We start from the raw sequence: 14,364 nt of genomic DNA, 5'->3' as shown, positions 1-14,364 counted from the left end.
AATTCAAAAAGATTCACATATAACATTTTTCGTGTGAAATATATTTGGTGTGTCACCCAAGCAAGGATTGGAATTTAGTACCCAACCTTGACGTATAGAAGCCGTCAAGTAAAATGGCTACGAGACAAGAGAAGCTGAATAGCTATGCACTGGAGTCACCCACAAACTCATGATGGTGGTGATAATAACAGCATTGACAATATGAGTATATGACATTATATACTTATATATAATAATAATATATGACTGCATGAATCGCATATTTTTATTAAATATAAATGACATTCAAATATAAAAACTATTTTCCAAATCATTTCGAGGTTCGACGACGTAGCTACATGCATATAGGAAAATAAATGGTCAGAATTTAAATATATAAGTAGATAAGTGCAAATAATTATATATATCTGCGAATAATTAATTATACTAAAATTGAACAAGTTGGTTCTCGTCTCCTTCTTAAACCCTATAAATACCAACACCTTCTCTTCATTTACATTCATCCAATAACCCTTAAAACACAGTACCTATCTTTATAAAAAATAAAAAGAAAAATGGCTTCAAAGAACTCAGCTTCTCTTGCTCTTTTCTTTGCTCTCAACATCCTCTTTTTCACGTTAACCGTTGCAACTAACTGTAACAGCTGCAACCCAAGTCCTAAACCCAAGCCAGTCCCAAGTCCTAAGCCTAAGCCGATCCCATGTCCTCCTCCAGTCCCAAGTCCTTCGGTCCCAAGTCCTAACCCTATGCCGGTCACACCTCCGAGCAACCCTGGTTCATCTGGAAAGTGCCCTATAGATACCCTCAAGCTTGGTGCATGTGCAAATGTCCTAAGCAGTCTACTCAACATCCAGCTGGGTCAGCCATCATCTCAATCATGTTGCTCGCTCATCGAAGGTTTGGTTGACGTTGACGCTGCGATTTGTCTATGCACTGCTCTTAAGGCCAACATTCTCGGAATCAACCTTAACGTTCCTATATCTCTCAGCGTTCTTCTCAACGTTTGTGAGAAAAAGCTTCCGTCTGGTTTCGAGTGTGCTTGAACGATATCACCTATGTGATGCCCGTGCACAATATACTTTTCCAAATTATTTCAGTTTGAATAAATGCATGTACGATAGAGTTTATGTTTGAATCTTGATTTGTTAAAGTGAATTATAAATGTGTGAATCTTAATTTGTAGCAATCTTTTTCTATTTCAACCCGTTTAATGAAAGAGATTTTGTAACCAACGTCTCATTTTCAAATTCTTGCTTTCGGCCAAGAATCGTTTTTTCTTTTAAACATCCTTTAAACGATAATTTTTAATAATCTTAAAATTGTATATAAAACACTAAAATATGAATAGACCATTCTCCAAGATTGTGGTGTAACTGAACATTAAAATTCAATGATGTTCATATTCTTTCATTAGCCTATGACCGAAAGTTTTTGGTATGATAAGTTTAAACCGAAATCAATGCTTGGCCGAACGTTTTGATGCTTTGCTAGTGTTCGTTTATTCACTATTGAAGAAGTGATTCCTTTAAAACTCAAGTTTCTCCGGTTTAGCTCATTATAGCATAACAGAGAAATTGGAGACCAGTTAATATGGTATTGAGAGTCTCGTACTCGGGTGTAACTCTGCTAGCTTCTTCTTCTCATCAGTATTGAGGATTGAGAGTTAGTACGAGTACTCAGGTCTAACTCGATCAATTCGTATGAACGTTTGACACCTAGGATGGCGTGATAGGAACTTTGAAGAATATGTTTTTGTGTCTCTTCGGTTCGGGTGGTATGACCCGTGATGATGTATAATGACAGAAGTAGATTGATGTATGTGGGGACACTGGGGAATTTGCCATTTAAAGTGTTGCAAAGATATTTACAAATTAGTAGTCGCAAAGACCGACTCAAAGAAAAAAGAAAAACAAAAAGTAGTTAGCAATACTAATATAATCTAGCATTTTGATGAATAGCTGAATACGAAAATTGAAGATGTTTATCGGAATTACATGTATTTATCGTGTTAGATTCGGGTTTTACTATGGGCTTCCAACTCAAAACCAATTGGCAGGATTGGCCCTAATCTTTTATATATTACTTAAATCCTTTCATATATTTCCGATGTGGGATATTTTATACTAATACCCTCCCTCACGCTCAGGCATGACCATCTGAAGCGTGGGCATATGTGGAAACAACATCCACGGGTGGCCTAATAATCAATCTGCTCTGATATCATGTTAGATTCGGGTTTTACTATGGGTTTCCAACTCAAAACCAATTGACAATGAGTGGATTGGTCCTAACCCTTTATATATTACTTAAATCCTTTCACATTTTTTCGATGTGGGATATTTTACACTAACACTCCCCCTCCTCACGCTCAGGTATGACCATCTGAAACGTGGGCATATGTGGGAACAACATCCATAGGGTGGCCTAATAATCAACCTGCTCTGATACCATGTTAGATTCGGGTTTTACTATGGGCTTCCAACTCAAAACCAATTGGCAATGAGTGGATTGGCTCTAACCCTTTATATATTACTTAAATTTTTTTACATTTTTCCGATGTGGAATATTTTACACTAACACATCGCGTCGATGTATCATGCATGTGTCATACATAACAAGCATGTGTTTTCCGACGCTCTTTAGCGCAACATCTATACTAGTATTTTTGCAGCAGTTTTTGCTCAAAAATACTTTTTGGAAAGTTTTTGCATTTAATGCATTGACTTTAATATTAGTTACCAAAAATTTCAAAATTAATTATAGGTAAGATTTTAAAAAATAAGAAAATCTGTCTACCTCATTTAAACATAAATATATGATTCTTTTTCATTTTTATTTGAATTTATATTTAAATTATCTTGAACTATTCTATAATACATTTAGTTAATAAAAATTGTGATTTTTTCTTGCATATGATGTAATAAAAAAAATTTAAAACAGACATATATTACTCAATAGATAAATAAAAAAAATACCGGTACAATCTCCCACATCGCCTAAAAAATTGGGCAATAGTTTAGAGTCATACTATAAAAGAGACCAAAATGATTCAGAATACAAAATGAATAGAAAGATTAATTTATCAGGTATTCAAACTTAAAAAACTTTAATTTGGTTTATTCCGGTTCTTTATTTTAAAGATTTTTAAAAAGTTAAATATTATAAATGTTATATTAAATATTATAAATATTTATATTTTTAGAAAGTTAAACTTTATTAATATTAATAATATTTAAATGTTTATGAAGTTTCAAATATAAAGTTTAAGTATTATAAAATATTTCAACTTTTAAAAAAATTAGAAGACTTTTAAAATATTAATAATATATTTAAACTTATAGGAAACTTCAAATATGAGAAATACTCAATCGTTTTAAGAATTCTAAGTATTATAAATATTTAAATTTTATAAGAAGCGTCAATCTTATAAAATGTAAATGGTTACAATCTTAATAAATAACATATTAACTCAATCTAATATTTATAATACAAAACAATAAATATTAAAAATTAAGATGATATAGTGCGATTTTAAATATTTCGGGACGGTATATAGCGGGACAGGTTTCATTAATTCGGTGTTACACGGGTAAAACATTATTTCATTATTTTGTTAACACTATTGTTATCAGAAAATAGACATATCTAATTAAATTGATTAAATAAATATTATGTAAAAAGTAAATTATATTACGGTAGTATATGGTTTAAACTATAAAATTAACAATTATTATACAATTATTTAACTAATAAATACAACTTATAATTTAAATGTTTTAATTATAAATAATTTGCTCCGCGGTGTACCGCGGGTCCTAATCTAGTAAAATAACGGAAAACATAACCACAAGTGAAGAATAAAAAATGAGTAAGAATTTGGATCGTTCTCTGAGTTCTCTCGTTGGAGAGAAGGTAATATTTATAGAAATTTTTTTACCTCTTCGGATTAATATACCGAGTGAAAAAGTGCCTCCATCGGTTTGAACCGATACTATGCACTCAAGTACTTTTTGCCTATTACCTTTGTCCTTTTGCATGCGTCTGTAAATAAACCAACGAATCTCAAAGTTTACATGTTATGTCATGTAATGTCTATGTTGTTCACATTTATTTAATACTGGTTTCTATAGCTCTAATTAATCCCTGCATGAATCAGAGATGAGCTGTTTTACAATTATTTTTAGTTTTTACCATTGAACTTCGGGGGATTATACTACAGTACGTTGTAATCATTTTGATTTTGGAATGGAAGAATTAGCTGAACAAAAAAACTTAAACGAGTTGTAACATTTAAAGCAAGTTTATATTTGATCTGAGATTTGAATATATGAAATTCTAGACATTCTGTTCCATTCTTGGATATTATTCATATATGTTCAGATATTTAAAATAATTGAATGTGGATATTATTCATATATGTTCTTTTTTTTTTACTTGAAAAAGGCGATAAATGCCAAATATGTAGAATACTATAAATGAATATGCTATTTAAAAGTGTATTTTGAAGACCTTACTTACAAGTTACAAGTTAACACCTCTGGATATTTGAAATATCTAGAATTAAAATGACATTGACGTTTAATCGAGTGATGAGATGCTAAATACGAAAAGTATTAAATAGCTGCCCAATCAAAATACATACCCTCTTTAACAATTTTCTTGGTTTTTTGTTTCTTTAGAAGAAGTTCGAAAAAAATCTTCTTGTATTGTCGGGTTTAACTATTTTTGGTCGTATCATCGTTGAAACAGTGATATTTTCTACGAGGACAAATATTTTTTATTGACTTTAAACAAGAGTAAACAATTCTTTTTTTCCGGAAAGATCAATGATTTTTCTTACTCTACTTGTCTAAAATATGAGTCTGTTCACAACGCCATTCATATGCTTGGGTTATATTAATACAATTTAGATGCATACGTTTTTTTTTTCCTTCCTAATTTTAGTTTCGATTGTTTAGAACTATATTTATATATCAGTTAATTGCATAGTTGAAACTTAGTTTTGGGTCTAATCATATGACAATTAGTGTTCAAACGTAAACTAACCTCTTTATTTGTGTGTGAATGTGTACCATCGATTTTTATTCGACTGATGATTGATTTGATTTAAAGTTAGTAGGGTTTCTTTTTTATAAAGTTATGATAAGATTCTTCATGGAACAAAAATAGATCCCAAGTTTCACATTTGCTTCGGCAAACTTTTTCCTTTTAAGGAAACTTTATTTACGTTATGATAAAGTTGTCATTTTTAATTATTTTTACGTGTTTCGCTATTCTTGAAATTTACTTGCATACTTTTAGTAAACTGGTAAGAAAGATTGCAAAAAATTTCTCTTCTATTTTAGTGTTTACATGTACACACACGTTGTAATAGTTGATCATCAATTTAATTAGTACGTATAGGTATAGTACATAAAACTAATAATTTAGCTTTACAAACTAAACTAGATAATTATATTTATATTAACTGACCTTGATTGTGAGTTGTGTGACAAGTGCATGTATATGATATATATATCTTGAAACACACACATAACTGTCATTCACCATTTCGTCCTCAATTATCAAATGTCTCTCATAATTTACTAATGATCTTATCAATAGTTTTCCCTTTTTTTCTTTTCCTTTCTACTAAATAAAGTAGCTCTATCTTGCTATGGATCTACTTACATCTACATGCACTATATCGCATACATATATATAACTTCTGAAAACATTGTCGTAATGTTTTTGCAGGTTGCTAGAACATGTAAACAAATATCTCTTATTTTGTGGTCCGGAATAATCTCAGTCGTCATCGGATTGACATTGTTTGAAACCGCTAATATTTGGGTAGGATAATTATGTATTAGTCTATTTGAACCGCACAGGCATAGCATCAATTCCTACAAAAACTCCAAACATATAAAGCCTTTATTTAGAAAATTATGATCGTCAACATCTAGTATAAGACGATCCCTATTAATGATGAATACAAAAACGACAATCCATATTAATGTTGAATACAAAAAAAACGACGATTCATTGACATCGACGAGATATAGACTACTACTAGGCTTGAGATAGCCCATTATTTATACATATCATATTAATAAAATATCCATCTTTGGCCGACAACAAACACGTCTCTGAGTTGAGCCAAACAACAACAACAATAATAAAAAAAAAAAAAAAAGATTGTATTAATGTTACTATTGCGCAATTTATGATATTTGTTAAAGGCTTATCTAGTAAAAATAATCTTTCCAAGTTGTTTTGTTTTTGCAATCTTTACTCTCTAATTCTTAAAAAGAATGGTAAGATTGCAAATAATTTCATCGTCACCGTCAAATTTGTAAATTAAAAAAAAAAAACAGTATAACAAATCGAATTTCTCGCTATAAGGAATTCAAATCTATTTTGTCACTTTTGTCATTTGATCAAAAGCGTCATGTCTCTCACTAACAATCAGCAACATTTGCTAGCGACATCTATTTGACTCTAAAACTATCACCGGTGTTGCTTTTTTTTATCAGCAACAGTTTTTGTTTGTCGCAGCGTCTCTATATCAACGGCTGGCGTGTTAAACTCTCCCCAATCTTGCCTTCCAAAGAACTTATTTGAATGTAATTTTTGACCACTATTCGTTGTTGTCGCTAGCGCAAGGTTACGAACATGGCTTATACTGCTTATTATTCTTCACTTTGGAAATGGAAGATGAAACTGCAAAAAGTTGTGATTTGGAGAATTTGTCTTGCAAAAAAATAAAAAAGGCTTTGTTAAAAACATTCTGTATATAAATGACCAACATACGCATAAACTCATATTTGAGTGGCTTCTTCTGTATAGAATTAAGTACAATAGATCACAATGAATGTTTGTCCAAATGTTGTAACCACACTAAATTTTTTCTTGGTGACCCTTTACAGTGAGGCTCTCTCTATAAACTCTTTATAAGACGCTCTTGAAGCTATAACCAAAAAAAAGAAAAAGGAAAAAAATAAACATTATTACAAAAGAACTGAAAAAGAATACTTCATCTTTAGATCTCCCAAGTTTAGATAAAGAGAACTGAAATCGGAAGAAAGCTCTCTGCTCATTTTTTCAAGACAATCTCTAGGGCGAGGAAGTGCGGCACAAATGTATCTTAATCTTGAGCTGATTCACGGATCGATTCCAGTTGAACAAGTTTCTTGAGGGTATCAACCACTTGGCATCACAACATGTGCCATATCGTGATACCTCAGCTTATGCACAATCTGCCATCTCTTCGGTGAACTCTCCAAATATGTTAGGACAATCATCCCAACTTCTCTTATCCCGTGCTTCCCAGTAATCGCCTGTATACTTGTAACTTTGGCTCTCTCCTTGTGGCTCGAACCATCTCGGTCTCCACCCGCTTTCTTGAATTTGCCGTGACTGCATAATCAAAAACAATTTACGGTTGTTAAAACATAAAAAGGTTCATGGACAAGAGAACTAGTGTCGAGATCCTCTCTGTACCATTCTTTGCCTTCTCTCTAATCGTTGCTTCTCTTCATTTGCCTTCTCATATTCACCGTTCTCCAAGTGACGTTGATCTGGTCGGAGCCTAGAATCTGTTGGAGGGAGCTTTTCCTTAACCCAAAGGAACAATATTACGACAAGATTAGCCAGCTTCTAAAACAAGATGTAAGTAAAGCAGAAACCCAAACTCCATGTTTTATAAATATAAACCGAAAGCAACACATTGTAATATACCTCCAAACCAGGTGTCAGTTCATTTAGTGTAATCGCGAATGATGTTAAGTTGTATCTAGTGATATTAGGTTGTGGCTTTCTCGCTTTCCACAGTAATGAGGCGCCTTCCTTGTTGAGTCCCTCCCCAGGAGCAAGATAGTAAAGGCTATCATTCCATTTACCAAAAACCGTTGCAGCCTTTTTTCCAGTTACATCTTCTACAAAACCATTAACCTATACATATATATATATATGATTATGGAGTTATTTCAGGTATTCAAGACCTAGAAAACTATTTACAGTGTGTATCTCAGTAAAATCACCTGGTGGGGATTTCTATCGAGAATTGATTGCTCCTTGAACTTTAGCGTACAAGAATATTGGCGATTCCCACGGATTTGCATTGTTCCATGGTGATCACAGTACAGTTTACCAAGTAGGATATTGTATATAGTTGTTGTTACCTAAGAGCAAAAAGCATATAGTTATCAGTATGAGGGACAGAAATAAAACGTGGAAAATAAAGGAGCTTTGTAATTTATTTCTATTGCATACTTTGCTCCACTGGAAAATCTCTCCATCATCAAACTCCAGAGTCAAGATTCCAACAGGTTCAAGTTGAATCGATCTCCCCCAAAACTTTGACCTGAGGTTTGTGTCTCCCCAGAACTTCCAATACCCTGAGGTTCAACCCTTTACCTTCGCAATGGCAGGCAATAACTGTTGGATGGTGGCTGACCTATTATGAGAGCACAATACCCTGACGAATTATATGCTAAACTTCTTAAGAAAAGATTCTCAATCTAACTTTTCTCCATATATTCCATTTTTTTTAAATACAGATGAGTGAAGCTGAGTGTCAATTACAAGCAAATTAACGTGTTTCGAAAACTAAGAGCTGCTCTTGAATCAGAGAGCTTCTGCACGAATCACCTATTTTGTATTTTATAGACCATTAATCATGTGTCGGAGAACATTGACATATATGTTCATCTCATTAAAACTTCAGTTATATAAGAGTATGTGTCAGATTACCTTCTCAGAGAAGAAACGAATTCCCTTGTCAGGAAAGTCAGCTTCATAAGTTTCCCCGAGCAAAGGGTTGAAAGGTTTACAGTGCCGTCCTTCAGTGGAAGCATAACCAGAGACCGCAAAAGCAGCAACATTCAGGGCTCTAAGGAGACTGTTCCCCTGATGATGAAAAACTCTGTTAATCCAACAATCTGAGAGGTCAATTCAAGATAAAGTCATAAGTCCAGACCACCTATCATATCATGCAAGATCATAGAACTTATGTATTCAAAATCTTTAGTAATTGGTATTAAACTTACGTATAGAGTAGAGAAAACATTCGCATTTACAGAGGGAAGTCAATTACACAAAACAGTAAGTCGTTGAAGTCACTTACGGATTTTCCGAATGCATATGCTTGGTCCAAGAGATGAGAGTACTCCATGTCTTCAAAACACTTTTGGAGAGAGGATATTGGTTCATTGAAATAAACAGGAAGACAAACTCGTGTGAGATCCTTTCCAACATTGTCTTTGATCATAGACCAGAGACTGACACCTCTCTCTTTCTCTGCTGGATCAGGAAGCTTGGTTCGTCTCTTGAAATGCGTGTGCACAGAACCAACATCAGGTTCGCCAAATGATTCCTTTGTGTCATGGAAGGAAGCCTCGTCTTCCTCAGATATATCCTCAAACTCTTGCTTATCATCAGATGAAGCACTTGTACTGCATTCTAGAAACTAAATAATGTCAAGCAAAACAACAAAGGCAGCTTTATGCAATTCCACTGAAGGTATGTAAAAGAAGCATAAGAAGAACTATCATTAAAGAAACAAATAATAGAATATCAAAACAGAAATATTGTTCTACTCTGAGCTAAAAAGTTCCTCGGCAGCTTGATTGGTTAGTGGCAGGACTGAAACGGATAAAAAGAGACAGAGATGTAATTAAGCAGTTGAAATCGTGTGTACCACTATATTTTCCACGTCTTAAGCTGGAATAGTTATGATTTGTTAATTGGTAGGCATTGTCATGGATCCCTGAGGCTTCAGCTTCAAGATTAGCCATCTGTACACAAAGAAATTCTCACTGTAGAATAGCCAACAGGGATATAAGCGAATGCATGTGAAAGAGAATCATCTTTAACCAATTTCAAAAGCAGTGAGAGATCTTTCGCAAGATTCACAAATATCATTAAATGACATTCAAATTGTGTATGCATAATACATAATTACGCATAGATTTATGAATTTCAGAAATTATCAACTCACTGGACGAGATATCCTCATGAAAGAAGATAAAAATAATGAAAAACATATATTTGAATAACCTTCCCATTAGCGATTCAATGTCAAATATAGCTAGCATGCGTTTGTGCATATGCTCAGGTTTTACTAAAGCAAGTTATGCAACTGTACCGTAAAGCCTGTGGAATACTAAGTCATTATATGAAAGGACACAACACAACGTGCAAGACCACACTAAACAACTAAACCAAACAAATAAGATCATAAAAGAAAAGCAGTTTTACCTCTAGTTGCCTCAATGCATCAAGCAACTTTGTCCGTTCTTCGTGGAGAAGTTTAATTTGTTCTTGAACTTCAGAGAACTCTGAATCCACGATCTGTTCGCACTCTTTTACAAGACTCTCGTTCATTCCCTCTTCAAGCAACCGTCTCTTAAGTCTGTCAGTAGATATGGATAAATCCTTTGGTGATACGAAGGAGAAATCCCCACTAAGTGACTGGAGAGGAACTATGCCTCCGGTAGATGCTAAAGCTTGTAACCATGCAGCTCTATCACTTCTAGAATCAGTCCTCAGATGCAAAGTCTTGGTTGCAGTAAATATATAAAACTTTCTATGATCAGATTTGCTTTCTCGGTAAGATGAAACCTGCTGAAAAACAAAAGAATGGGATGATGATATTCATCAAACTACAAGCTTAGTCCCTCAAACAATTAAAAAAAAAATCCAATTATAAAAGTAAATAAGTTGAGATCAGACTAGAAGCTCTAATGTTCAAAAATGAACTATGAATAACCAATAAATCACAAGTTCCATGTTCCAACGAACAATTAGAAAGCAAACACACAATAATGCAGTTACCCGGAAAGAAAAAGAAAAAACACACGCAAAGCTTATGTCTGGATAAGCTTTTACTTAAATTAAGCAAATACAACTCTTACAAGTTAAGAAAACATATATGGCCAGAATTTCCCCAAGAGGTGGCCTTCAGCTCCCACACAGCCAAACTCCATTATATCCACACTTCACTATTTCCTACCGACTAGTTATACCTACCATTCACCAATCATGTTGTAACCCCACGAAAAAAAAAAAGAGATGACAAAACCTACTGGTCAAGGATAAGATGGCCAAGAAAAAAATCATATACAAATCAAAAGAACTCAAGCCCATGCCTGGAAAGAAGATTGAGGAAACAAAACAAAACAAAAAGAAAACAAAAGATAAAGAGCTTTTTACATGTGACCAAAGATGACAAATTTCTACCCTTCTTGGCTTTACTACAAACATAAAGCAAAATTTTAACGGATGTAAAATGTGTAAATGAGTCAAAAATGTGTTCAACAAACTGGTCCTGCAATACTAGATTGTAATAGACACCAGCCAAAAGATGTTTTTGTATCTTGGCTATTTGATTTATCAGTAATGAACTTTTAAAAACTGTTGAGACCCCCTCTTTAGTACTGCAATACCTGTTCATCTGGCCCACTACAGATAAGCAAGCTAGTAAAAAAAGCTTACCAGAATTGAAATTGCATAATGACAAACTACAGAAGTACAACCAATAGAGAGAAGAAGCAAGAAGAAGACGATGATATAACAGTACTTTACTCTGTCACACAAAAAAAAAACACACACACACACACACACCAACTGGTTCTGTAGAACACAAACCAAATTAATCATGAGAGCAAGATTATGAGGCAAAGGTTCCGGGAACTACCTAAGCGAAACAATCTCATCATTTGAAATCGAACTATATATACCTTGAGATGAACAATGCCGATGGTTTTGTGATGTTTCCGACGACTACGGCCACTGCAACTCTTCATCCTGGAAAGACGATCGGTAGAAATATCTCCGATTAACCTCACATCATCGGAAGGAGATAACATATTCACATTCTCCGGTCTACGGATCTTAGAGTAAGATAAGATTCCGTCGCGGAGTAAGAACCATCTAGATCTCCATCCTTTGCCGTAATTAGTCCATTTATAGAGAATCCCAGCTACTGATCTTCCTGATTGCAACTTCTCCCGATCGGATTCACCGTTCTCCGTCGCCGGAAGACTCTTCGATCTCGTCAAAGGCATCGCCGCCGATTTAGAAGGAAAAAAAAATTAACGAATCAACACAGAGAAGGAGATGAAGATGATAAACAAATCTGAGAAGACAGATCACATTGATGATTTGATCTGTTAGATCATCAAGCTTCCCATACTCAAGAACTTTGAGATTTTTTTCCCCAGAGAAATTGAGTGAGAGAGAGAGAGAGAGACAGCGTAATATCTAATTTTTATGCGCATACACATATGTGTATATGCGTCATCATGATGATATATATGCGAATAAAAACATGATATATGCTGATTAATAACTGAGATGTTCAAAGACGAGAATATGGAAATAATCAGAAATGGTGTGCTTTGGTTGTATATATGTAACACGTTTCGAATAATTTATTAGTTTATTATCCATTGAAAAAAAATTAAAATATAATATAACTAAAATATACTGTATATAATAAGTTAAACGTTACAGAAGAATAAAATTTCTATAAAAGAATACCCGTACGCCTTTTTCGTAGATTTATAACAAAAAAATATTTGTTTTTATAATTTATTTATATAATTCAGGAAATTTTTCTTGATTTGATGATGCTCGTAGGTCTTGATTGGAAGAGCATATGAGGAAGCTTTTTAAATTTTATCATCCAGTCAATATTTATTATAAGAGCATATAAGAGAGCATTTAGAAGCTGTAGATGCTCTCCTATGCTCTCTTCCTATATGCTTTAATTTGAAGCATTTCCCAAGCATTTAACTCTAAAATATTTATATATATTAAAAGAAATTTAAATAATTAATTTATTTTGTAAAAATAAAAAATTATGATTTTATAAAAGATAAAATTATTTGTTATAAGATAATATATATGAGAAACTAATTCATGTTATTATTTAAAATAATATAATAATTTATTTAATATATTAAAATATTATTGTGGATATAACGTTTATAATATATATTATTGTTTTATTATAGTTTAGTGTGTTATATTATATATATATATATATATTAAAAAATTATTGAAATTAAAAATGTAAATATAGATATAAACTCATATAAAAAATTATAATATATATTAATTATTTGTAATTAATGTGTAATATTATAAATATATAAAATTAAAAATTATTAAATTACACATTTATATATATAACAATTTATAAAATTTATTAAATATAAAATATATTTTAAAAAAATTATATAGCAATGAGTGATAATTATTTTTTTTTAATGAAACACATTTAAATTATATTTTTTTTTTAATTAATTAGTATCATATATTAAATATAAATATAATATCTAATACTCCACTGCTATACCAATCAACTAAATGTGTTATATTAATCATAGTATACAGCTTATACACCTTAATGCTTATGCTGCATAATGCTCATGCTCTAGTATATGTTGTTCCAATCAAGCCCGTAGTATGATACTACTACTACATGTATGTATAAGTGTTAAATCTAGAAAATAATTATAGAATTAAGATGGGAAATTTGTTTTGCGAGACCAAAAAATTGTTTTAGTTTTATATTATAAGTCATTTATTCCTTAATATGGTAGCCCTTCTTCTAGCTTAACTATCATGGACCTTATGGTTAGTTTTGATCAAGGGTAAATGGTTAAAATCAACTTCAACTATTTGTCTAATATTTTTTTCATATCTAAACTTCAGTATCTTGTAAATAACAATCTGAATGGTGTTAAAATTTAAATTTGCTACATAAATTATATAATAATATTGTCAATTTCAACATTTGTTTGATTAATTTTAAATCAGAGTTTAACGGAATTGAGTTAGACAACTTGTGACATCCACGTGGAACTAGAACTTACTAAAACGACATCGTTTTGGTCATTTCGTAGCAACCACGACACATCGAAAATGACCAAAACGATGTCGTTTTGGTCCGCATCGGTTTGTTATCTGTCTTACAAATAAAGCGATCCAAACCGCAGACGAATTTGACCTATTGATTGCAGTTATCATTCAGATCCTAAGTATAAGTTTTTCATGGATTTTATGGAGAATTTAATAAAGTAGATTATCCATTTAAAAAGTTACATTTTAGCTTAAAATGTGCGATGCACTATTTATTTCTAAAAATAGAACTAATAAATAAATTGAGAAAATTTCAATTATTTATTGTTGCTGTGTTGTATTCCATTTTTTATGGAATAAACTATAGTCTTAAGACACCAGTAAAAAATATTCTTAATCACTTCAACATAATTGAAAAGCTATGTATTTATTATATACAAAATTTTGAAAATAAATAAATTGAAAAACAGATGTGCTGGTCATCCAATTCAAAAATTATGTTTCGGAATTTCATAA

The 14,364-nt window shown here is 32.2% G+C and overlaps 2 protein-coding genes across 2 annotated transcripts; one reads left to right on the top strand and one right to left on the bottom strand.

Annotated features, from left to right (window-relative positions):
* The first annotated feature begins 492 nt into the window (after window positions 1-492).
* Window positions 493-1,228, top strand: LOC104717520 (lipid transfer protein EARLI 1). Its single transcript, XM_010435101.3, has one exon. It carries the CDS (start codon window positions 555-557, stop codon window positions 1,041-1,043), a length of 489 nt encoding a protein of 162 aa, XP_010433403.1. The 5' UTR covers window positions 493-554; the 3' UTR covers window positions 1,044-1,228.
* Window positions 1,229-6,754: 5,526 nt separating this feature from the next.
* LOC104717529 (oxysterol-binding protein-related protein 2B) lies at window positions 6,755-12,362 on the bottom strand. Its single transcript, XM_010435113.3, is given in 11 exon segments — window positions 6,755-7,398; window positions 7,483-7,596; window positions 7,720-7,932; window positions 8,022-8,162; window positions 8,254-8,388; window positions 8,390-8,437; window positions 8,734-8,889; window positions 9,107-9,441; window positions 9,680-9,776; window positions 10,240-10,602; window positions 11,721-12,362. Coding segments are annotated over 11 exon segments (2,100 nt in total). The 5' UTR covers window positions 12,048-12,362; the 3' UTR covers window positions 6,755-7,227.
* Between the last annotated feature and the right edge of the window lie 2,002 nt (window positions 12,363-14,364).

This window comes from Camelina sativa, chromosome 2 (assembly GCF_030686135.1).
Source record: "Camelina sativa cultivar CO46 ecotype springtype chromosome 2, ASM3068613v1".
Taxonomy (NCBI): domain Eukaryota; kingdom Viridiplantae; phylum Streptophyta; class Magnoliopsida; order Brassicales; family Brassicaceae; genus Camelina; species Camelina sativa.
The sequence above is the reverse complement of the archived record's forward strand: the minus strand, read 5'-3'. Positions and strand labels throughout refer to the sequence as shown.